The sequence below is a fragment of the Triticum urartu genome, chromosome 5A, assembly GCF_056163025.1.
Source record: "Triticum urartu cultivar PI428250 chromosome 5A, HENAU_Tu73, whole genome shotgun sequence".
Taxonomy (NCBI): domain Eukaryota; kingdom Viridiplantae; phylum Streptophyta; class Magnoliopsida; order Poales; family Poaceae; genus Triticum; species Triticum urartu.
In genome coordinates this window covers 535,044,244-535,071,266 of record NC_141877.1, presented here as the reverse complement: position 1 = coordinate 535,071,266, position 27,023 = coordinate 535,044,244, and the positions used below count along the sequence as shown (strand labels likewise).

Sequence of the window (27,023 nt, the reverse complement as noted above, 5' to 3'; positions counted from 1 at the left end):
AAATCCTTGATGAGAAAAAATGAGGGTGAATTTCAACAATAGTATTATTGTCAAGAGCAAGTTTACTTGCAGAAATCAAATCTTTAGTTGCCTCCAGAACATGAAGAACATCTTTTAGATGAAGATTGCGATATGGGGTAGAAATAGTTGCATAACCAATATGATCAATGGACATACCTGATCCGTTTGCAGTATGAATCTCATCGTTGCCCGTGTACCTCTTCCAGACGGTCAGCTTCTCCAGATTGCTTGTAATATGGTCGGTTGCACCACCGTCCAGATACCAGTTGGTGTCAACCCCATACTGATGAGCAGCCATGTTGGCCAAGCACTACTCTCCTCCCTGATATGAAGAGTCGTAGTGCTTCCAGCACTTCCAAGCAGGGTGGCCAATTTTTCCACAGATCTGGCACACCAGCTTGGCAGAGGAGTTGTTGTTGTAGTTCCCCCTGCCTCCACCGTGTCCTCCTGGGTTGCCGCGACCACGGCCGTGGTCACCACCACGGCCACGATCTCCACCGCCGTCTGTTTTGTTGTTGAAGCCGTGACCACCGCCGCGATCGCCGTTGTCGATGGTGTTGTTGTTCTTGTTGAAGCCGCGTCCACGCGCCACCACATTTGCAGACGACTGAGAGGACCCGCCGCAAAGATTCACGCGAGTCTCAAAGCTCAGAAGTTGTGAGAACAGCTCCGGGATCTTGACAGGCTCGACCCTAGAGCACATGGCCGACACCACCAGGTCGAACTCCTCATCGAGTCCAGCGAGGATGTGGGAGATCACCTCTTCCTCGTCCAAGGCCTTCCCTGAAGCAATTAATTCATCACACAGAGTTCAGACCTTACCAACATACTCTATGATTGTGGAGTTGCCCTTCTGAAGATTGGCTAGGGCAATTCTGACGTTGACGGTCTGCGCCATGGTGTGTGACGCAAGCATCCCTTGCACCAAGTTCCACAGCTCAGCTGCGGTGTGGTAGGTCACCACTTGGATGGCCATCTCACGCGGCAGCGTGGTCAGTAGGTATGAGATAACCTGCTGATCCCGCGCGTACCACACACCGAACTCCGGGTTTGGCGCCTTGGTCTTGGTTTTTCCGTCATCGCCGGTGACCTCAATGGTCATGGGCGGAGCCGGCTGCTCGGTGTCGAGGAAGTTTGCCATCTACGCTCCTTTGATGGCTGAGAGCACCGTGGCACGCCATAAGGCCTCGTTCCCTCTCGTAAGCTTCTCGGTTGTGTTGTGTGCAAACGGAGATGAGGGGAAAGAATTTGCGGAGGAAGAGCTCGCCATGGATGAACCCGAGGTAGGCTCTGATTACCATGAAACAAAAGAGGTGAAGCGTATGCCTCCTGGCAGGGACGCGTGCGTGTTAAATAGGGAACAAGATTACAATTGGTTGGCAGGTTGTTGTGTTAGCTTGACCCCTCATCCAAGACTATACAAGATAAGGATCTCTAAACTCCAGCAACCTGCCCAAGTTACAACACACGCACGCAAGCTACACCTGTGACATATGTCACGTTACAACTACAATCATATCATTTAACAATGTCCTCTTCGCCCGAAGGTCGGGTGCAAACGTGATCACCCAGTGTATGTCACACGGCGCTCCTCAGCTCAAAACCTGATCAGCTAACTGCCATGCATTGACACCATCGAGAAAGAGTGGAATTAACTTCTTCTATCAACAACTAATTAGATGACTGTTAGCATTGACCATTGTGAAAACTCGTAGAGGTCCGGCTTCATCTCAGTAATATACCACACTCATGCTGAAATTCAATAGAGTCCCACAAGTCAATCGATGAAAGAGAGAAACGAGGTTGTTCTACAAGGCTAGAGTCTCCTTTTCTTCCTACAGAAATTCAATACAAAAACAAAGGTGTTCCGCATTGGTAATGGCTTACTATGTACGGATGGTATTTCAGGTGTAGCTGGTCAGGTTTATTCTGAAAGTAGGTCAATTGGTGCTTCGGAAAGTGGGCTCGAGAGGCTAGTCGCTGCTTGGTTTACAAAAGGGAATGATGAAGAGATACCAAAGCAGATTTAGTATAGAAAAGAAGATTCATTCCACTTTATTTGATACCCGCTTAAAGTTCTATCACGTTTTCTTCGAGCATCAATCTCGTAGGAATTTCGATTGGAAGTGTGGTAATGAAGGGCGGTGCCTTTACACTTCGACTTGTTTCTTTGAATATAACATAATATTGACTGTGCACTTTGAAGATCAAGTATTCTTTTTCTATCAATGAACTTTTCATAATACATCTCCGGAAGAGAACAGAGATAACTACTTAGACTAGCACTATCAAGTATCAACTACTTGAACTCTATTACAGTAAAAATAGAAGAAGTAACTACTTGTGATTATGTGTTCAAAAAGAAAAAACTACTTGTGATTATGCCATACCTCTATCAGTAGCATCTACTACTTATGAATTGTGATAGAATGGTGTTGGATCTATGATGCATTTTATTTTGATTTTGGTTCATTTTTTCCTTTTTACTATCCCTATAGGTTTATTTGCTTATATCTTTCATTTGGCCGCGTCCGTTCATTCCTCACCCTTCATGATAGAGTTCTTGCTTGATGGAACAAGATCGGAGCTTAATGCTCTAACGTTGTAATGATAAGACCCTACGGAGCTAGCTAGAGCTTGAGAGTCAAGTCTATCTTGCTGGCGATCTCCTCATCTTCCTTCACTTCACTAACGTTATGATCGCCACCGTCGCCACTGCCGCTGCCACCAGCCAACTGGATCGCGGTCATCGCCGGCGCAACGTCAGGGAAGCCCGAGATGGGAGCCCTGAGCAACGCGCCATAGCCGTAGGCCTCTGCCGAGTACATCGGCTGGTTGGCGCCGGCGTGATGGGTGAGCCCAGCCAAGGACGGCTGGGCCGCCAGGCCCCATCCTGGACGGTTGTACTGCATGTGCATCCCGTAGAACGGCGTCGCGGCGCCGACGAACGACCTGCCGGTGGCGGAATAGGGCCAGACGCTGGGGAAGCGGAAGTGGTGCGGCACTAGGGGGCCGCCAGGGCCGGTACCCCGCCCCGCGGCAATGCCCATGGCGATGGAGCGCTCGCGCTTGTGTGCGTTCTGGTGGCCGCCCAGCGCCTGCGACGTGTAGAACTTGCGTTGGCAGTAGTTGCACTTGAACATGCGGCGAGAAGCGCCGCCTCCGGCTGCCGCCACCGACGGCCCCGCCGCCTGGCTCGACATGGCCTTTCCCTTCTCCTCCTCAACGCCGCGAGCGCCGAGGAGGTTTAGCTCCAGGGCCGGCGCCGACGTCTCCTCATTGATCGGCTGCACCTCCTCATTGTCGACTTGCACCACGTCCATGGACGCGGTTTGGTTTTGGTTTTTCCTGGCGCACGAGTTGAGTAGCTCTTGGATGGGATCTGTGCGTGCCTACTTATACAAGGCAATCATTCAAAAAAAAAAACTTATGCAAGGCCGGAGATGATCTGGGAGGAATGCAAGTTCGCTTGCTGAATTTGAAGATTGGGTGACATCTGGGGTTTAATGTGGTCGAGATCACGGCCTTAAATCATACTCCCCAGTTCGGAAATACTTATCATCAAAAAAGATAAAAGGAGACATATCTAGATGTATTTTAGTTCTAGATACATCTATTTTTATCCATTTTGATGTATTTTAGTACTAATCTTGCCACATCTTTGTTCTCTCCCACTCTTCTCTGGACGCGTCCATGCAAAGTCAATGTTTTCTATGCTTGCACAGATCAGATCTCAAATGACCTAATGTAGATTCAATGTTTTCCATACATGCAGATATCAGATCTCCAAGGATCTCTTCATGTAGATTCAATGTTTCGAGTTTTGAACTGTGGATGCCTTCACGTAGGTTCTCTAAGGATGCCCAGTTTCTCTTTTTTCAGTTTTCTAAGGATCCGTAGGAATTTATTGGGTGCTTAATTGACATGGATGTGGAGAATTATTTGATAGCATCATTGCCACCCCAGTATCGTGAGAAACAATTTGGCCAGATTTGGGAAGTTGTTATTTATATATATTTTTAAATGTTTGCTATACTATTATATATGTTGGTAGATCATCATTAAACATTTAAAATTTATAAATACATTGCAGAAAAAACACTATATGCAATAACTTCATCGTGAGAGGAAATTTTCTGAATATCTCGGGAACTGATCTGCTGGGAAATGAAAAGGTTTGCTATGGCCGTTGGGAGCTCCTATTCAGCGACTACGTGTTGAATAGGTAGGAAAAGCGCATGTGCGGGGAGGGATATCTCCCCCCCCCCCCCCCCCCCTTTTTAATTTTCTCTTTTATGTTTTTTTCTTCAACAAATCAGAATTAAAAAATGCTGATTTTTAAGAAAAATATTCATGATTTTGAAAAATGTTCGGGAACTCATAAAATGTTTGTGGATACAAAAAATGTTCGTGCTGTTTAAAAATGTTTGCATATTCAAAAAATTCCCATGATTTTGAAAAATGGTTCGAGAAATGAAAAATGTTCAGGATTTGGAAAAAATTGCCATGTAATAAAAACTCATGAATTTTAACAAATGTTCATAAATTCAAAAACCATAAATTTTTTGAAAATGTTCTAGAATTTCAAAAATTGTTGCCCAATTTCAAAAAAAATATGGTCATGAATTCAAAAAAACATCAAAACAGAAATAATATTCTTGAACTTCAAAAGTTGTTCCCAAATTTTAACAAATTTTCACCGTATCAATAAAATGTTCACAAGTTTAGAAAATGTTCACATTTTCAAAAAAGCATGAATTTATTTTAAAAAACACTGTACGTAATTCTTAAAATTTTCATGAAATGGAAAAAATATACATGGTTTTAGAAAAGGTTAAGGAATTTGAAAGATGGTCGCAAAATGAAAAATAAAAATAAAACAGAAATTAGAAAGGAAAAGGAAATTAAAAACAAACATGAAAAAAATTAAAAAAGAAAAAGAAAAGAAAAGAGAAATAAAAAACAAAAAGAAGAAGGAAAGAGAAAACTGGTTCAAGGAAGTTTCTAGATAATCTCAAGTGCATGGATGCAAGTTATCATTGAAAAAAAAGGACAATTCCGAATTTGTTTTGTCTATGAATAAGGAAGCTATAGGTAATGCAACTATGAATGTCATGGAGTCCAAAATCGAAATAGGGAGTCTGTTGTACCAGCCTACTTGGGTTGGCCTAATACAAAACTTAATGAATGTAGGGTACGTGTTTGGTCGCTATGAGTGACCTACGTGCCAAATATGAGTCGTGATGGCTGTTTCCCCACATCAAACATTTTCGTTCGATGCGACGAACAGGAGCACGAACCATCACGCTAACTCAATATAAATACAAAAAAATCATGCTTCGTGAAATTTGTCATGGAAAAACTGTAGTAAAGAGACAAAAGTTTAAGTTTTGTCGTGCAGTTAATAAACATGATGGCAAATACAAACACATATTGCAAATAGATCTGGCAAGAAGCATGGGGAAATATTCTTGGAATTTTTCACCTAAATATACTCTCGTCCTAGTAAGCTAAGCATGCAGGACTCATAATGTGTAGTCAATATACAGACTGGATATATAGTAGAAAATAACATCATTTAAATATACTCTTGTAATCAATATAGCTCAAAATAATGATGAAAGTTGGATATAGTGAAGACTCTTCATATTTGCAAATCGACAAATTGTTCTGAACAGGGCGATATATTATATCATTTTATTGCTATTATTATAAAGTGGCAAAATTGTTTAGAATATACTCCCTGCATTCACAAATATAAGATGTTCTAACTTTTTTCTGAATTGGATGTATATATACATGTTTTGGAGTGTTCGTTCACACATTTCAGTCTGTATATAGTCCATATTAAAATATCAAAAGCATCTTATAGTTGGGAGTATTTTTTTAAACCATTCGAATGGTCATCTTTATATACTGTACGGAAAGACACTTCATAAATTACTCAATTTACTAGTAGACACAATGTAAGACACAATAAATGGGTGATGTTCTTACAACAATTGCAACACGCCACACACATTTTACTCACATATTATGAAGTTCATACGACAACTTCCACACACCACTTATTTCATAACATCATCACGCAGTTTACAAAGATTCACCCATATGATGTACCGATGTATGTGTCACGGCTCACACAAACAGACCACACAGGTGCACGTGTATCCTCTTCTAACGGGCTGCCGCATGTGTGTCTCCCTGCTCACCACCACGCACCCAGATGATGCTGAGCTTAGTAAGGAAATGGCACACGGCGACATCCCCCGGCTTGAGGTTGTGCAGCTCAAAGAACGGGTTCTTCGGGCTCCACCGCGACGTGTCAAGGTGGCACACGGCTAGAGCCTCCATCACCGCCGGCGCCATTGCGCCATCCACGCTCTCAAGGGTGACCGTGTACGCGGAGGTAGGGTTGGCGGTGTGGCAATAGTACACCGTGTATGGGTACGTCAGATCATGGCAGGTCACGATCTCCGGTGAGTCGGAGAGCTTACGCACCGCCGTCACGTTGTACATCCCGCGCAACGCTGGCGTGCCTTCGGCATCGACGGGCAGATTGGCAGCCGAGAACGCACGGACGTTATGCGTCCCATGAAGGGATGCTGCTAGCTCGGCAAGGGACTCGAGGGAGGTGGCGCAGCCTGCTTTTTGGCCGGGAAGCGTCCGCGGGTGGTCGCAGGTGTCCAGCGTCCATCGTATCTCTCTGGCCATCGCGAGCGACGCCGGTGCAAATATCGCCATGATGTCGGAGAGGCGCTCCTTGGAGAACGGGATGGATTTGGCAATGCCGTGGGGAAGAAGGGCCGGCAAGGAGGTTGTCAGTGGGATGGTTGGAGTTATCACAGAACCTGGCCGCAACATGTCGTGGAAGAAGAAAACGTCTGCCTGTTTTTTGTTCCCGTGCTCGTGAGAGTGAGCATGGTGACTCCCCTCTCCTTTTAGTACAACATGAAAATTAGAAGAAAAAAACATCTATGATAACTTGTATATAGTCATACAATTGATTGACATGTATATAGGAATATAAAAATAGTAAAATTTACCTTTTAAATGTGTCGCATGTCCTGTTGAAAATGTCTTTAGATCCTTTTCATGTCCTGACCCATATGACATGGTGGCTTTATATGGATCCTCTTCATGTTCTGACCCGTATGACATTGTAGCTTTATGTGGATCATCTTCATGTTCAGATCCATATGACACTGTAGCTTTATGTGGATCCTCTTCATTTTCCGATCCATATGATATTGTAGCTTTATGTGGATCATCTTCATGTTCAGATCCATATGACACTGTAGCTTTATGTGGATCCTCTTCATTTTCCGATCCATATGACATTGTAGCTTTATGTGGATCATCTTCATGTTCAGATCCATATGACACTGTAGCTTTATGTGGATCCTCTTCAATTTCCGATCCATATGACATTGTAGCTTTATGTGGATCCTCTTCATGTTCAGATCCATATGACATTGTAGCTTTATGTGGATCCTCTGCATCTCGGTTCAAGAATTTATTGTAATCACATTTGCCTTCGTCCAACCCATATGACATGGAGATTTCCTTCAACTTTCCTTCTTGTTCTTTCCCATATGAAACAGGTGCTCCCTTTAGACTCTTCCTGACTTCTACCCCATATGACACAGAGATTTCCTTTAGAACATCCTCGCCTTCTACCCCATAAGACAAAGATATTTCTTTCAACTCCTTTTCACCTTCTAACCCATATGCCCGTGAGACTTCTGTTTCATCCTTTTCACCTTTTGATCCATATGATATAGATATTTCCTTTATATTGTCTTGTTTCCTTGGCTTATATGTTGCAAAGATCTTCTTTAAGTTTGGGAGAACTTTGTTTAAGTATGTCTTGCCTTCTAACCCATATGACACTAATATTTCCTTTATATTTTCTCCCATGTTTGTTCTATGTGTCGCAAATATTTTGCCTGCTTCTTCTTCAACTTGTGATGAAATATGAACATGTTTATCCTCATGGGCAGGTTCCAACTTGAGTTTTTCATAGTATGATCCAATTTTCCGTGTTCCTTTGCCAGACTTGAGGTTATTTGCATTAATAATAATATCATCTGGAGAGGTGTGAACTGCATGCACATATGACAAACATGATGTATATAGACCTATCAGTAGGTTAATAGTGGTGAGGACAAGTTGCATAAAATCGACGAGACAATCACAAAATATATCGTATGCACATTATGCGAAATGCATACATTGTTCCTCATTCACTCATGTTTGCAGTATATGTGGCTTAATTTGGCGAAAAATAATTGTTGATATCCATGTCAAGCTAAGGGCTGGATCTGAGCATTTTTTTTCATTGAATCACCGGTATCAACTAAGCATTGCCTTTAATTGTATCTAGATAATAATTCCTTCAAAAAAATGTTGACATATACAAATATACTTATGAACAATTGCATGGGTCTAATTTACACACTCCGCTTTGAAACCATTTAAATTTAGAAGCATTTTTATGGTGCTCCCACTTTCCTCTTACAAAGTAAGAGTAGTATTTAATTCAATTATCACCCCCATCAATCAAAGGTAAGTTTGGCCGTGGGAGCTTTTGACGTAATTAATTTTTTGGCTGTGTATTGGGATGGAAATTTTGAACGATCATACCATTTGATTGATGACGCCCATATATATATACACTTTTGTACTCCATACGACATGTAACAGTTTAGAAGGGTCGTTTTCCGCATGCACAAGTACTATGTTTCTTGTCAAAAGAAGTTACTTTATTCTTCATGGTACATATATCATGAAAATAGTTCGTGTATATGCAATAGTTCATATGTTTTAAGTTAACATTTACTCTAGTGTCAAAAAACGTCTTATATGAGTATCATTCACTAGCACATATATACAAATGTTAGGTGGTGTTTGGTTCTCTAGTCCTAGGACTTTTTCGAGTCCCTAGGACTTTTTGAAAAAGACTCTCAAAGAGGTGCTTCTAAGGACTTTTAGCAAAAAGTTTCAAAAAAGTCCCACCATGTTTGGTTTGCTAGGGACTTTTTTTAGTCCCAACACAAAAAAGTCCCTGGAACCAAACACCCCCTTAGTGATGGATTGCAAACCAAGAGTTGTTATGAAAAGTGTGTAGGTATCAATGAGGGAAATGTGCGCCACCAATAATTGTCAAAACCACTTAAATGAGGTCACTATATATATCTCTCTCTCTCTCTCTCTATATATATATATATATATATATATATATATATATAGAGAGAGAGAGAGAGAGAGAGACCGTTTTGTTGGGCTAACAGCAGGTTGATGATAGCTGGAGGCATTGGAGTTCCAGGAAGCACTGCCTCCCAGTACGCCGCCGATGATACCTCCTCCAAGTTTGGCACCGCTGTCGTGGCCGCGTCGACGAAGCTCCCAAGCCACCCGCCTTCTCCGCCAGCGACCTGCGTGCATCACAACGAGCAGCATAATGATCGTAACACACACACACGCACGCACGCACGCGCGCGCGCACACACACACACATATCTGATTAGAGCATGATTTATGCACTCACCAATAAAAGCGAGATGAGCGGCAGAAGTAGATCCATGTTGTGTTGCTAGTGAGTACTGGTGGAGAAAACATGTTGAACGGGTTCCTATTTATAGTCCAGATGGGTGAGCTAGTTGCATAACAGTAATCATGTAGATGCTCGACAAGTGTCGGGTTGAATATTCAAGATTCATGAGCAGAACAATCTGGCCTAGCTATACAGATGACCCAAAGGCCAAAGTATGATGACACTGGACACTGACCACTCAGCCATTCACATAACACCTCGTAGTTAAGAAGTACACCATGCGATCCTCGTGTTTCTTTCTTTATTTACTGGATACTAGAGCTGTGTGGCGTGATCCGGGGGCAGTAACTGTCCCAAACTGCTGGTGAAAATCTTGACTAAACCAAACAAAATACACCTTGAAATTTCCGACCGGAGGGAGTGTGTTAGATTTCCGGTAGCTCAATCCAAGATTCATGAGCTGCAGTACAAGCATAGAAGAACTGGTTTTGTCCTTCTTTTCTTCCTTTTAGCCAAAGGGCCGACGCCCCCATGAGTGATGAGTGATGACCAAGGCGAAGTGACACCATGTCCATCATGCATGCTGATTTCATCATCAATTGGGTCTATTTTATTTTGTTCTTTAAAGAACTCTGGTTTTTCGGTGTCCTAATCTCAACACAATTTTTTGTTCAATTGTGCATCTATACCGCCCGTTGTTTGATGTAATGTTAGTCTGTAAACAACACACGCCATGTGGAACTCGCTTTAGTTATTTTAGTCTCAAATACGGAATATTGCAAACCCGGACCAGTTAGGATCTGAAACACGCTGCACCCTATCGTACGTGTAGGTACGTTGATCACGACTGAACTACTCCCTCCAACCCAAAATAAGTGTCGCACTTTCAAACTAAGTTTAGTTCGATCTTAATTCAAAATTGTGACACTTATTACGCCATACATGTAGTTTCTCTTTTTTCTGCTTTTACCTATTCTCTTTGTATACGCTCCTGTCTTGTAATCCTGGCCGATTGATGGCTTTGTTAATTCAAAGTCAGGCTAGATCCGAGCTCTTGTCGGACTCGACCGACACCTTTTCTCTAAAATAAAGTTCAAAATTGTGACTCTTATTATGCATCCAAGGGAGTAGTTAAAACAGGGCTAAGAACATCTTTAGCAGCTCCCTAATGAGGCTTGCATTGCTATAGACAGAACTAGATCAATATTCGAGTTTCGCTGCACGGCTAGCAAATCGTGAGGTGCTAAGTGTTTTCTTGAACTCCTCTAAGTTAAGGGGGCATGCTCCTTTTTGGCCCTGCAAAAAGAAAAGATGACATCTACTTCCGTTTACTCAGTTGTACGTCGATTTTAAAAGCAAGTCTAGAGTTTTAAAAACATTTATCTTTGTCATAACTGTACGACAAAAAAGGGTGTCGTTGTAACCAGGTGATTTGCATGACAAAATTATTCATCATAGAAGGCCACCGATAACCGCCCAAACCTTAGGCCGACGCATTCGCATGTCATGGCAGTGTCCTAGATACCATCATTTCACGATGCTTTATGGCATGTGCAATAGTGGCATATGGATACTGATGCCCATGGCAGTGACCGAGTTTTTCTTTCCAATGCAAACTATTACTGGTGGGCCTCATTAAGAAATCTTTATCTTTACCTAATATTAAAGGATGGAGGCTTTCATAGTTCTCTATAAGTCACCCCTTTATATCCGTTAATTTTATATTAAGTCACCCCTTTATATCCGTTAATTTTATGTTAAGTCACCCCTTTATATCCGTTAATTTTATGTAAGCATAAAGATCGACGGTTGAGACGTTACCTAGGAAAAACACCACGCCCCAATCCCTTCATTCTTCCCAATTATATTTCCTCACGGAGTCCACGACCGCCGTCGCTCATGGGATCCCAGTACCGCACGTCGGACGAAGCGCGTGTGAGGTTTGGATCCAAATTCTTCACTGTGTAGGATTCCCTTCTTTAATCTCAATGTCACTCCTTCGGCTATTTGAGGTGAAGAGGAGGTCACGTCGAGTCAGGTCGATGGCGGTTGATATCTCCGTGCGGGTTGTAGTACATACCTATGTGCGTTGGTGCGGCCGACGAGCGGAAGTCTGTGACGGTGGGGCTGACGAGCGGGAGTCTATGATGGTGAGGCGTGGCGGAGGTGGGTCGGTGCGGCCGGGCTGGATCGTCCTGGTCAAGCAGGTCGCCGCCCCCAGGCTACCCACCGGACTTCAATTCCCTACCGTTGTGAAGCTCTAGATGGAGCTCCACTTGGACCAGTCTATCCATGCGCTACTGATACGTCCATTCTGCATCATACTTTTATATCGATATTTATTGCATTATGGGCTGTTATTACACATTATGTCACAATACTTATGACAATTCTCTCTTATTTTACAAGGTTTAGATGAAGAGGGAGAATGCCGACGCTGGAATTCTGAGCTGGAAAATGAGAAAATATTAGAGACCTATTCTACACAACTCCAAAAGTCCTGAAACTCCACGAAAGTCAGTTTTAGAATATATATAAAATATTGGGCAAAGAAAGTACCAGAGGGGGGCCACCCACCATCCACGACGGTGGGGGGCGCGCCCTACCCCCTAGGCGCGTCCCCCCTGCCTCGTGGGCCCCCTGGTAGGCCTCTGGTGCCTATCTTTGGCTATATGAAGTCTTTCGCCCTAGAAAAAATCATAAGCAAGCTCTCGGGACGAAACTCCGCCACCACGAGGCGGAACCTTGGCGGAACCAATCTAGGGCTCCGGCGAAGCTGTTCTACCGGGGAAACATCCCTCCGGGGGGATCATCATCATCGTCATCACCGTTGATCCTCTCAACGGGAGGGGGTCAATCTCCATCAACATATTCACCAGCACCATCTCATCTCAAACCCTAGTTCATCTCTTGTATCCAATCTTTGTCCCAAAATCTCAGATTGGTACCTGTGGGTTGCTAGTAGTGTTGATTACTCCTTGTAGTTAATGCTAGTTGGTTTACTTGGTGGAAGATCATATGTTCAGATCCTTTATGCATATTAATACCCCTCTGATTATGAACATGAATATGAGTTGTGAGTAGTTATGTTTGTTCCTGAGGACATGGGAGAAGTCTTGCTATAAATAGTCATGTGAATTTGGTATTCGTTTAATATTTTGATGAGATGTATGTTGTCTCTCCTCTAGTGGTGTCATGTGAACGTCGACTACATGACACTTCACCATTGTTTGGTCTTAGGGGAAGGCATTGGGAAGTAATAAGTAGATGATGAGTTGCTAGAGTGACAGACACTAGTAGAAAAAGGGTCAAATGTGAAGCACATTAGTGCCGGTTTGGTTTTGAGCCGGCACTAATGTGTGCATTAGTGCCGGTTCCAACAGCTAGCCGGCCGCTCTCATTAGTACTGATTCGTGGCGAACCTTTAGCACCGGTTCATGCCACGAACCGATACTAAAGTGAGTGGTGGAAGGATGTTGTCAGTCCGGGGCCCCTCCAGCACCTTTAGTACCGGGTCGTAACACGAACCGGTACTAAAGGTCGTCCTACATACACCCTTCGTCCACCCGAGCTCGCTCTGTTCTTCTCCTTTCCCCTCTCCTCTCTGTTCTTCCCCTCTTCCTCTCAAGCTCATCACACATTTTGCCCAAAAATTGTCAAGATTTGAAGGCCCCCATCCATTCAAATGATCACAAAGGTTAGCAACTTTGTCCTTTCATCTCTCATTGCTAGATTAGCTCTTGCAATGCTTTATATACTGATTTATTTGTGAGTTTAGTAATTTGGGAGGAATTATATATATGTGCTAGTATTTGATTTATATGCAATTTGAGGTCAAAAATAACACTTAGTTTGCATATGTAGATGTGGTTTACTTAGTGCCTTCTAAATCTCCGTCGTAACCACTGTCGATCGCCCGCACCGTCCCGTCGCCAGCACCACCTTGTGGTGAGCCTCTTGTTCATGAATGTTTTATATAAAAAATTGATGTTTGTGTGATTTGGATATATAGTTACTCGTATAATTATCTTACCCGTACGTTGTTTGTTATACATAGTGCCATGGTTTTGATATCCGTCCCCGTCGGCCCTCGTCCGGGTTATGATTCGGATGTGGTATATTATCTTTTAAAACTATTTGTTGCATTTCATGTTTTTGACAAATTATGCCCATCAAGCTGACATAGATATTTGTATGTAGGAGGTATGTGAACCGGAAATTCCAACCGACCCTATTGTCGAGAGGTTAAATTTAGTTGAAAGAGAAAACGAGGATTTGAAAGAAAAATTGAAAAGAATTGAGGGGGAGAAGATGGAATTGGAGTTGCATGTTGCCGATGTCGTCAATGATCACAAGATTAAGATGGAGAAAATGCGCTTGAAGATTAGAAAGATTAGAAAATATGGCATTCATAGTGAGGCTTGGTATCATTATGTTGTTGGATCAATTGTTACCTTAGTTGCGATCTTGATCACATTTGTTGTTGCATTTAAATTATTTAGCTAGAGAGTTGTTTGTTTGTTGCATTTAAGTGTTGTATGAACTTTATGTATGAACTTGTATTAATTTGGTCTTTTCGGTGTTGTGTAATGAAGATGAGCCGACAATGGATGTACGATGACCGATTCTCTCCCGAGTTCATTAATGGCGTGCAAACTTTTCTGCTTGCGGCTGAGGCAAACAAGCGGGCGGATGGTTTTATGCCTTGTCCATGTGTTGGTTGTAAGAATGATAACAATTACTCTAAGTCAAGAACCATTCACGTCCACCTGTTTCAGTCCGGTTTCATGCCCCACTATAATGTTTGTACCAAGCACGGAGAAAGAGGGGTTATGATGGAAGACAATGAAGAAGAAGAGGACGACGACAGCTATCCTGGCCATGATGGGTTCCCTGAATACGATGATACAACAATAGAGGAAGAAGCTGAGCCGGTAATGCGGGAAGAAGCTGAAGAAGAGGCATCAGATGAGCCCGCTGATGATCTAGGTCGGGCCATTGCTGATGCAAAGAGAAACTGCGCAAGTGATTTGGAGAAGAAGAAGTTGCAGCGCATGTTAGAGGATCACAAGAAATTATTGTACCCGAATTGCGAACCTGACAAGAAAAAGTTGGGCACCATACTGGAATTGCTGCAATGGAAGGCAGAGAATGGTGTATCTGACAAGGGATTTGGAAAGTTGCTGGTAATGATAAAGAATATGCTTCCAAAGGACAACGAATTGCCCGAGAGTACGTACGAAGCAAAGAAGGTTGTCTGCCCTCTAGGGTTAGAGGTGCAGAAGATACATGCATGCCCTAATGACTGCATCCTCTACCGCGGTGAGTACGAGGATTTGAATGCTTGCCCGGTATGCGGTGCATTGCGCTGTAAGATCAGGCGCGATGACCCTGGTGATGTCGAGGGCGAGCGCCCCAGGAAGAAGATTCCTACCAAGTTGATGTGGTATGCTCCTATAATACCACGGTTGAAACGTTTGTTCCAAAACAAAGTGCATGCCAAGGCGATGCGATGGCACAGAGAAGACCGTAAGAAAGACGGAAAGTTGAGAGTACCCGCTGACGGGTCGCAGTGGAGAAAAATCGAGAGAAAGTACGGGAAGGAGTTTGCAGATGACGCAAGGAACGTATGGTTTGGTCTAAGCGCAGATGGCATTAATCCTTTTGGGGAGCAGAGCAGCAACCATAGCACCTGGCATGTGACTCTATGTTTGTATAACCTTCCTCCTTGGTTGTGCATGAAGCGGAAGTTCATTATGATGCCAGTGCTCATCCAAGGCCCTAAGAAACCCGGTAACGACATTGATGTGTAATCAATGATTGGCCTGCTCTTAGTAACCTTTCAGGACAGACAAACAAGGGATACCACGCATGCACGCACTGTTTGGATGATACCGACAGTATATATTTGGACAATTGTAGGAAGAATGTGTACCTGGGACATCGTCGATTTCTTCCGAGCAGGCATCCCGTAAGAAACAAAGGCAAGCATTTCAAAGGTGAGGCAGATCACCGGACGAAGCCTCGCCACCGTACTGGTGCTGATGTACATGATATGGTCATGAAGGTAGTCTTTGGAAAGGGTCCTGGCGGACAACCTGTTCCAAATGACGCTGACGGACGCGCACCCATGTGGAAGAAGAAATCTATATTTTGGGACCTGCCCTATTGGAAAGACCTAGAGGTCCGCTCTGCAATCGACGTGATGCACGTGACAAAGAATCTTTGCGTGACCCTGCTTGGCTTCTGGGGCATGTATGGGAAGACAAAAGATACACCTGAGGCACGGGAGGACCAGCAACGTATGCATGGAAAAGACGGCATACATCAGGGTCATGCCAGCTACGCTCTTACCAAGGAAGAGAAGGAAATCTTCTTTGAATGCCTTCTCAGTATTAAGGTACCGTCTGGCTTCTCGTCGAATATAAAGGGAATAATAAACATGGCAGAGAAAAAGTTCCAGAACCTAAAGTCTCATGACTGCCACGTGATTATGACGCAACTGCTTCCGGTTGCATTGAGGGGGCTTCTACTGGATAACGTTCGATTAGCCATTGTGAAGCTATGTGCATTCCTCAATGCAATCTCTCAGAAGGTAATCGATCCAGAAATCATACCAAGATTAGAGAATGATTTGGTGCAATGTCTTGTCAGTTTCGAGTTGGTGTTCCCACCATCCTTCTTCAACATCATGACGCACGTCCTGGTTCACCTATGCGAAGAGATTAACGTTTTGGGTCCTGTATTTCTACACAATATGTTCCCCTTTGAGAGGTTCATCGGAGTCTTAAAGAAATATGTTCATAACCGTGCTAGGCCAAAAGGAATCATCTACAAGGGCCATGAAAATGAGGAGGTCATTGAGTTTTGTATTGACTTTATTCCTGACCTTAAGCCGATTGGTGTTCCTGAATCGCGGCATAAGGGCAGACTGGATGGAAAAGGCACGCTAGGAGGGAATCAAAAAATATGTATGGACGGACATTCTCTCACTGAAGCACACTACACAGTTCTACAGAATTCTGTCTTAGTGGCTCCGTATATGGACGAACACAATAATTTTCTACGCTCCAAACACCCGGAGCGGTCTGATGACTAGATTACACATGAACAAACCAGGAGTTTCACCGGCTAGTTGCAGACACGTACCATGCATGACGCCTCTATTGAAGATGACATGTACTCGTTGTCCCAGTTACCATCTTCGAATATAATGACTTTCAAAGGGTACGAGATAAATGGTAATACATTTTACACGATCGCCCAAGATAAGAAGAGCACCAACCAAAACAGTGGTGTCCGCTTTGATGCAACAACCAAGACGGGAAAGGAAACATATTATGGTTACATAGAGGAGATATGGGAACTTGACTATGGACGTGGTTTGAAGGTCCCTTTGTTTCGGTGCAAATTGGTCAATATGACACGAGGCGGGGTAACGGAAGACCCGCAGTATGGAATGACAACCGTGGATCTCAACAATCTTGCGTATGCAGACAAACCATTCGTCCTAGCTAATGATGTGGCACAGGTTTTCTATGTGAAGGACATGTCTACCAAGCCGAGAAAAAGAAAAGATAAGGAAGCGAATGCGTCATACGATGAGTCAAAGCGCCACATAGTTCTTTCTGGGAAGAGAAACATCATGGGACTGGATGACAAGATAGACATGTCAGAAGATTATGAAAAGTTTGATGAAATTGCTCCATTCACAATGAATATTGACCCGAGCATCCAGTTAAATGATGAAGATTTTCCATGGCTATGGCGCAAAGGGACACACGTGAAGAAAAAGTTTCACACCCAAAGATCTGGGATGTGATCGGCTTCACTATCATCACTTTCTTCTGTGTTTCACACCCAGGAGGGAATCTCTGTAATAGTTAGGGTAGTTATGTGTTTGGGCATTTGAAACGCGAAGAAATTTTATGTGCAAACAAATTCTTTCATGCATTTGCTGATTTTTTCAGCTAAATGACCCTGAAATTGAAAAGCATTTCAAATAAACTCAGAAAAGGTTGAAAGTTGGCATGGTATCGTAATTTCACCCACATAGCATGTGCACAAAGGTAGAGAGGGTTACCGCAAAAACTGGATGCATTTCGTGTATAAAATGGACAATCTCTTTCGAAGTATCAGGGTTTCGGATGAAAATTCATCCGTTACAAAGGCATTTCATTTTTTAAATAATCTAATCATTACCAAATTGAATATAATGATAAAACACACTAATATTAAACATAAGAAAAAAGAATCACTGAAAAATCTATTTTCAAAGTTAAGTTATTCACAAACTAGTGATTCACACAAATTTCAAATAATTCAAAATTTAAACTATTTAAATTTGTAAACTACCGGCACTAATAGAAAGTTTGTAATTTTTTGTACCTAAAGCAAAAATATTCACAAAGAAACTCTAAATACAGCAAAAACAACTCAAAAATAAATAAAACAAAAATAAATAAAGCAAACAAATAAGAAAATAAAAAAGCTCGCCTACTGCGCCACAGCGGCCTGCATACGACTAGAAACCCAACCTATTGTTGGGTCAGGATGCAGACCTGCAAAGGCCCAGTAGGCCCACAGGACAGCACAGAACATTTAGGCCCAGTAGGCCTGCTTTGGAGAGGAGCTCGAGAGAGCTACCGCACTGGGGCTTATAAACCAGTGCGGACGCCCTCGGCTAGCGAGGTGGGACTAAACATGACGCACCACACCTGCGCCAGCGCACCTTTTAGTACCGGGTGGTGGTTCAAACCGGTACTAAAGGGGGGGTCTTTAGTACCGGTTGGAGCCACCACCCGGTACTAAAGGGGTGCCGTTCCCGCCGCTTGGCCTGGCCAAAACAGATCTTTAGTACCGGTTGGTGGCTTCAACCGGTACTAAAGGTTGTTCTATATAAGAAAACACTTCAAAAAATCAGTTTCTCATCTCTCCCTCTGCTTCTTTCTCCTCTGCCCCGTCGCCACCCCCGTCCCCGTCGTCGTCCGTCGCCATCCCCGTCCCCGTCCCCGTCGTCCCCGTCGCCGCGCCCCGCCCCGTCCTCCCGTTGTCCCCGCCCGGCCCGTCCCCGTCCCCGTCGTCCCCGCCCCGTCCTCATCCCCGTCGTCACCGCCCGTCTCCGTCCCCGTCGCCGCCCCCCGTCGCCGCGCCTCGCCGGTGAGCTCCTGCCCCGGCCGCCATGTCCACACACACACACACATTGTTATAGAAATATTAGCAATTTTTCTGTTTTTTAGTTATATAAATATTAGAAATGTTAGCTATATAGAAATGTTATAAATTTTTCTGTTTTTTAGTTATAGAAATGTTAGCAATTTTTCTGTTTTTAGTTATAAAACTATTTATAGAAATGTTAGCAATTTTTCTGTTTTTTAGTTATAGAAATATTAGAAATGTTAGTTATATATATAGAAATGTTAGAAATTTTGGAGTTAGTTTTAGCTAGATGAATTAGATTAATGTCAAATTGTTAGAATTTGCATATAGAATTTTAGTTATCACAATCCAATCATTTAAAAAATGTTACTTTTTGTGGGCATATAGTATTTGTTCTCGACGATGCCCGGTCCGCATCCTCGCCGTCGACCCGTTCGCCACGACGTCCGGCTGACCCATGTCCGGGACTGGGCTCCGCCTGGCTGGCACTGGGAGGTGCTACCTGGAGGGGCGCGCCGCTTGGTGAGGAACCCGGCCTCGGGTCCCGTCGTCGACCTTGATCTCCTTTGGTGGCATTCGCGTGGGCCACATTCGGTGCAGAGGGAGCCGGCCCCGCCAGAGGTGGTGCGTCGTCGTGTCAGGGAGGAGGATGAGCACGTCCATCGCTACATGGCTGCTATGGACGTCAGGTTCTCCAATACCTGGCAGGTTCTTTGGGCAGATGACCGGAGATATGATCTTGTGATGGTTCCTTGTCTTTGGGTGTCCACCGCCCGCGCCCCAGGAACCGCTAGTGGTCTAGATTCTTCTGTAGTATTCGATCTTTATTAGCTACCTAGCCAGTGATGTATTCGAGATTATATATTATTCGAGATGATGTATTCGAGATTATATATTATTCGAGACGATGTATTCGAGATTATATATTATTCGAGACGATGCATATTATGTACTTCAGTTTTTCCTTATTGATTGCATCCATGCATTGTAATTTGAATACTAAATTGTTTTATATTTCTTCTGGATTAGTGTTAAATAAAAGATATGGCGGACAATACCGGCAAAGAGGGAGAAGAGGCCATGTTCGAGATCATACGCAGCCCTACCAGGCCAGATGATCTGAATGAAGCAGATGACGGCTCCCAATATCTGAACAATACCGGGGAGGGTGATGATAAGATATTCGATCAGGACGACCGAGCTGATGAAGTCATGAACTATGATTATGATTATGATTATGATGACACAGACAATGTTGATCTTGAAATAACAAAGACTACCGGCGAGGTATATTTATAAGCAGGCATCTAGTGATCATCACATATTTTTTATTTGAAGATATATTAACGAATCCATCTTTCTTCTTTCAGCCCTCCGGATCGAGCAAACCTGCTTCTACAGACAGAAGGACAAAGCGAGTCCCGGGAAAAAAGTTGAAGGAGGGAATAAAGTACAACATTGATTCCATCAAAGCGGGTGGCGAACCCCTCACGCCTAAGAACATTACAAACAAGTTCGTTCGTCAGTGCGGAGTTCTTGTGAAGGACCAACTCCCGATCTCCATTCAAGAATCGAAAGAGCCAAAAACTAAACGTCTAGATGTTACTTGGGTCAACGATAGAGCAAAAGACAATCTTTGGGAATCTCTGATGGAACACTTCACCCTACCAGATTATTTCACTGATGCAGATGTGCAGAAAGTCAAGGACGCTGCTCTTAAGAAGATGGCAATTGCATTCAACACCCACAAGAAAACTGTATGGGCCAACTACCTCGCTGTAGACAGGAAGACTCCTGAATTCACGGGAACACTAGAGAAGCAAAGAGAACACTGGCCCGCTTTCGTGGAATTTAAGGAATCGGAATTATCTAAGGAACGGTCGAGAAAAAACAAGGCCAATGTCGCAAAAAAGACGCAGTTCCATAGGTTGGGGCCATGTGGCTACGCGGTGGCAATGCCTAAGTGGGATAAGTCTGAGCAAGATATGGAGGATGCAGGGGTCACTCCAGTTACTAGGAGCTGGCCCCCCAGGTGTAGAACTTGGTTCTATGCGCATGGGGGGAGTTGGACCCGAAGACAGGCGAGGTTTCGAAGAAGGCAAGTCTAAAAGGAGCCGAACAAAAGTTACTTGACGCAATAGAAGATGCTCGAAACGGCGTGTTCACGCCCAACAGAGAGAACGACGAGCTTACACGTGCCTTGGGAAATCATGAACACCCAGGAAGAACACGAGGCAAGGGCGTTATTCCCTGGTATGAGGGCTTTTTAGAATGGAATGACGACTACATGACACGTGCAAGAAAGAAGAGGGAGGAGGAGAAGAAGAGGAAGCTGGAGGAGGAGCAGAGGAAGCAGGACGCAGAACGCAGAACGCCTTCAAGGCCTACAAGCAAGGCACGCGGACTTGGCACTCAAATTCCAGCAGCAGCAGTAGCAGCAGCAGATCGACTCACTTAGCCAGGAAAGGGGGTCTCAGCAGCGGCAGCGGCAAGCGGATGATCGTCCAGCATTGGATAGCACTGTCCCATCCATGCCGAGAAGCAGCGTTGGTTCCGCCCCGGGCGACGCACTGCTGGATACATACCCTATGGATGACATCATAGAGAACACTAACTATGAGCTACACTTCAAAATGAAGAACATATCCATGAAGGTGGAGGACGCCGTTGCTTTTACAATTACCCCCGAAGCAACCTTCCATTGCACCCCGATTCCAGCGGGCTATGCTCGTGTCTTGGTTGATGAGGTGGTGGACCCATATTCGGGGCTACAGCTTGACATTCATGGAGGTGACGACGAGCACACACTGGGAGAGGCCATACATAGTATCATCCTATGGAGAAAGGATTGCATCGTCTTTCGAAATCCACCGACACCGCGTCTGCCGACTCCTCCTCGAAGTCCACCACCGAGTCAGGGGACTCCCGCTCCTCCAAGTCCACGAACACGTGAGCCAACTCCTCCTCGAAGTCCGCCACCGTGTCTGCAAACTCCCTGAGGGAGTCCTGGATTAGGGGGTTTCCAGATAGCCGGACTATATCCTTTGGCCGGACTGTTAGACTATGAAGATACAAGATTGAAGACTTCGTCTCGTGTCCAGATGGGACTCTACTTGGCGTGGAAGGCAAGCCAGGAAATACGGATATGTATATCTCCTCCTTTGTAACCGACCTTGTGTAACCCTAGCCCCCTCCGGTGTCTATGTAAACCGAAGGGTTTTAGTCCATAGGACAACATACAATCATACCATAGGCTAGCTTCTAGGGTTTAGCCTCTCTGATCTCGTGGTAGATCTACTCTTGTACTACCCATATCATCAATATTAATCAAGTAGGACGTAGGGTTGTACCTCCATCAAAAAGGCCCGAACCTGGGTAAAACATCGTGTCCCCTGCCTCCTGTTACCATCCGCCTTAGACGCACAGTTCGGGACCCCCTACCCGAGATCCGCTGGTTTTGACACCGACATTGGTGCTTTCATTGAGAGTTCCTCTATGTCGTCGCCAGAAGGAAGGATGTCTCATATCGTCTTTAAAGACGGTACTACTACTGGGGGAGCTTTGGCTGTCAGCCAAACTCTCCGGCTAGGCAGTTTCATCATGACCGCCTGTTCGGCCACCGCGCCGACGATGACTTCTCGGGTCATCGAAAACAGCCTCCACGTCAAATCAGCACTCGCCGAACAGATGGATCCAATGGAGCTCGCCTCCTTAAACGAGCTCTTGGATCGCATCGCCGCCTTGGGAGTCGCTACGGACTATGATCGGATTGGGCTTAAACCCGATCAAAGGGAGATTAACTCTCCACCAGTCACCCATCATATTGCAGTGGTGGAGGAACAATGCGGCGACCTTTCCTCTATCTTGAGGACCAACTATGTCCGGATTCTCGAGCTCCCCGAGTCAGACACCCGTTCGCGGGAGGACAACATCCAATCCCTGAACTTAGAGTCAGGCAGCGGGCCAGGATTATCGTGTAACATCCCGGAACCGGAACTTCCAAAATTGGAAACTCCTCGGCCCCTGAATCCCAGATCAAGTATGGGTTCGGATTCAATTCCACCCACCCACCCAAACATAAGCGATCTTTCCCACATCAGGCAAGAGCCCCAGGAAAAGATAATTACAGGTCCGAAGAAATTACATTCCAAGTGGCCCCGTTCAGTAGTGGTTATCACGCTCTTTTAGGACGGGAGGCGTTCACAATCTTCCAAGCCGTACCCCATTACGGGTACATAAAGCTCAAAATGCCTGGGCCCAACGGAATCATCACCCTCGCCAGCGATCCAGACATAGCACTCTGCGCCAAAAACAAAACAGCCGCACTGGCCCTCGAGGCATTATCCGAAGCCCTCTCGGCCGAGGAATTAACCACGCTACACTCCACAGTGGACAGGGACGACGTGATACTCGACAAGAGATCCAAGTCCACCTCTTTTAAACCAGCGGATGAAATAGTCAAATTCCAAGTCCACCCAACGAACCCTACAAAAACAGCCTCCATCGAGGCATAGTTAAACCCCGCTGTGGACGCTGCACTACGAGAGTTCCTGCGCGAGAACTGGGACATATTCGCCTGGCATCCCTCAGACATGCCAGAAATCCCACGCAGGCTGGCCGAGCATAGCCTTAATATCCTAAAGGGATTCAAGCTGGTCAAGCAAGCTCTTCGGCGTTTCTCCGAACCTAAGAGACAGGCCATGGGAGAGGAACTAGCCAAGTTATTGGAGGCCGGATTCATCAGAGAAATAAAACACCCGGACTGGCTAGCAAACCTGGTGATGGTACCAAAGAAGGACAAATCCTGGCGCCTTTGTGTCGGTTTCAAAGACCTCAATAAAGCTTGCCCAAAGGATCCCTTCCCCCTCCCATGCATCGATCAAATCATTGATGCTACCGCAGCACACGAGTCATTGTGTTCCCTCGACGCATACTCCGGTTACCACCAAATGAAGATGGCGGAGTCCGACCAAGCCGCAACGGCATTCATCACACCATACGGTCCCTTCTGTTTTAACACAATGCCTTCTGGGCTCAAAAACGCCGGCGCAACATATCAGCGCATGATTCAGACATGTCTGGAGAAACAAATCGGCAAAACAGTAGAGGCATACATAGACGATGTGGTCGTCAAAACCAAACACGTCGACTCTTTGATAGACGGCTTGAGGCTCACATTCGACAACCTCTGAACATACGACATCAATCTCAATCTGGAAAAATGCGTTTTCGGCGTACCAGCCGGAAAGCTCCTGGGTTTCATTGTCTCCAGCAGAGGTATTGAAGCTAATCCGGACAAAATCCGAGCTTTGTCACAGTTGGCTACCCCAACAGACCTCAAACAAATCCAGAAGTTAACTGGATGCGTGGCGGCTCTAAGCCGCTTTATCTCCCGCTTAGGAGAAAAGGCTTTACCCCTTTATCGCCTCCTTCGGCGCACCGAACACTTCGAGTGGACGGACACGGCCACAGCCGGATTGGAAGAAATAAAGGCCATCTTGGCAACCAACCCAATCCTGGTCGTGCCAAACATCAGCGAACCAATGTTGTTGTACATTGCAGCAACTCATCAAGTTGTAAGCACGGTGCTCGTTGTCGAACGGGAAGCGGACGAACATAAATTCCCTCTTCAGAAGCCGGTATACTATGTATCCACTGTCCTCACTCCATGCAAATCATGGTACCCGCACTACCAAAAGATAGCATATGCGGTATTCATGGCATCGCGGAAGCTGCGACACTACTTTCAAGAGTGTTCGATTACAGTAGCCTCGGAAGTGCCACTTAATGATATTATAAATAACCGCGACGCTACGGGCCGGATTAACAAATGGGCCATTGAGCTCCTCCCGTTCGACATAACTTACAAACCTCGACGAGCCATTAAGTCGCAGGTATTGGCCGACTTCGTCGCCGAATGGACGGAGGCCGAACTCCCTAAAGTGTACGGCGCATACCCAATTGGATCATGCACTTCGACGGTTCTAAAATGCTGGCTGGTCTAGGGGCTGGCGTCGTCCTGACGTCCCCAACCGGAGATACCGTTCAGTACGTATTGCAAATATTGTATACAGACTCCAACAATGCAGCCAAATACGAAGCTCTGTTGCATGGTCTTCGGATGGCAGTCTCCATGGGCATTCAACGCCTGTTCGGCCGCTGCGCCGACGATGACTTCTCGGGTCATCGAAAGCAATCTTCACGTCAACTCAGAACTCACCAAGCAGTTAGATCCAATGGAGCTCTCTTCCCTGAACGAGCTCTTGGATCGCATCGCCGCCCTGGGAGTCGCTACAGACTACGATCAGATTGGGCCTAAACCCGATCTGAGAGAGATCAACTCTCCCCAGGTCACCCATCACGTTGCAGTGGTGGAGGAACAATACGGCAACCCTTCATCTATCTTAAGGACTAGCTATGTCCGGATTCCCGATCCCTCCAAGCCGGATACCCGCGGAGGGGAGGACGTCACTCAAGGCTTGAACCTAGAATCAGGCAGCGGGCTAGATTTATCGGAAAACATCCAAGAATCCAAACTTTCGAGTTCGGAAACTCCTTGGCCCCTGAGTCTCAGATTGGGTAAGGATTCAGATTCAATTCCACCCACCCACCCAAACATAGGCAATCTATCCCAAATTAGGCAAGAGCCCGAAGAAACAGTACACCATTACTGGGCCAGATTCCTCCTGGTCATGAACAGGATAAAGGACTGTCGCGAGGAAGACGCAATTTCATTCTTCTGCAATAATTGCACGGACAAGGGAATCCTCAACGCCATAAGTCGCCACGAAATTACACGCTTTGCCGACTTGGTGTCCATAGTACGAAAGTATTGTGCGATGGAAAGCGCCTGGAAAACCAAAATAAAATTTTGGGATAACCCGGCCCTGAATACAAACCCAGTCCGAAATAAAAGGGTGCATTATCACAATACACCTGGGTTAACTACCAAAAAGCAAAAGCCATCTACGGGGCAAGGAACCGTACTAGAGGGATGGCTCAACGGACCCTACAAAATTCATAGTACAACAGATGCAATACCAACGCACAACCTTAGAGCATGTTGGATACTCCGGCAGGTGGCCAAAAGTGGTGAGGATTTACTCCTCCCAAAAACCACAGAGCACCATCCCATGGACAACAATACGGTGTTAACAGTCTTTGAGACCTTCGCGTCAAATAATAGACGCACGCGAACACTCTGCAGCATGGCCGAAATCTACCACGTAGCAGAAATAAATCCTTGGAGTGACACGGCTATTACCTTCAATGCCAGTGACGAACCCAAATTCCGAACAGCCCGAGCACCAGCCTCACTAGTCCTCAGTCCAATCGTGGACGGCTTTCGACTCACCAAAGCACTCATGGACGGCGGCAGCGGATTAAACCTCATCTATGAGGAAACTCTTCAAAAGATGGAAATAGACTGGAGCCGCATTGAGCAAAGTAGCACAACCTTTAGAGGAATCATCCCCAGTCGGGAAGCACGTTGTGCTAGGAAAATCACACTATATGTGGTATTCGGCATGCCGGATAATTACAGGTCCAAAGAAATTACATTCCAAGTGGCCCCGTTCAGCAGCGGATACCACGCTCTACTAGGGCGGGAGGCGTTTACAATCTTCCAAGTCATACCCCATTACGGGTACATGAAGCTCAAAATGCTTGGGCCCAACAGAATCATCGCTCTTGCTAGTGATCCGGACATAGCACTCCGCGCCGAAAATAAGACAGCCGCACTGGCCCTCGAGGCACTATCCGAAGCCCTAGCGGCCGAGGAACTAACTGCGCTGCGCTCCACGGTGAACAGGGATGATGTGATACTCAATAAAAGATCCAAGTCCACCTCCTTTAAACCGGCGGACGAAATAGTCAAATTCCAAGTCCATCCAACGGACCCTACAAAAACAGCTTCCATCGGGGCACAATTAAACCCTGATGTCGACTCCGCACTGCGAGAGTTCCTACGCGAGAACTGGGACATTTTTGCCTGGCACCCTTCAGACATGCCAGGAATCCCACGCAGGCTGGCTGAGCATAGCCTAAATATCCTAAAAAGATTCAAGCCAGTCAAGCAGGCTCTTCAATGTTTCTCCGAGCCTAAGAGACAAGCCATGGGAGAGGAACTAGCCAAGCTATTGGAGGCCGGATTCACCAGAGACATAAAACATCCGGACTGGCTAGCAAACCTGGTGATGGTACCAAAGAAGGACAAATCCTGGCGCTTGTGCGTCGATTTTAAGGACCTTAACAAAGCCTGCCCAAAGGATCCCTTCCCCCTCCCTTG

General features: G+C 45.3%; 1 protein-coding gene and 1 pseudogene across 1 annotated transcript; both read right to left on the bottom strand.

The window, feature by feature from the left end:
• Positions 1–660: 660 nt before the first annotated feature.
• LOC125511812 (small nucleolar RNA Z247) lies at positions 661–799 on the bottom strand (annotated as a pseudogene).
• A 5,212-nt stretch (positions 800–6,011) lies between these two features.
• On the bottom strand, positions 6,012–9,632 carry LOC125556554 (uncharacterized). The gene is made up of 4 exons (XM_048719265.2): positions 9,572–9,632; positions 9,296–9,458; positions 7,068–8,126; positions 6,012–6,959 (listed from the first exon to the last, which is right to left on the bottom strand). The coding sequence occupies exons 1-4, from the start codon at positions 9,605–9,607 to the stop codon at positions 6,199–6,201; spliced, it is 2,019 nt and encodes a 672-aa protein (XP_048575222.1). The 5' UTR covers positions 9,608–9,632; the 3' UTR covers positions 6,012–6,198.
• Between the last annotated feature and the right edge of the window lie 17,391 nt (positions 9,633–27,023).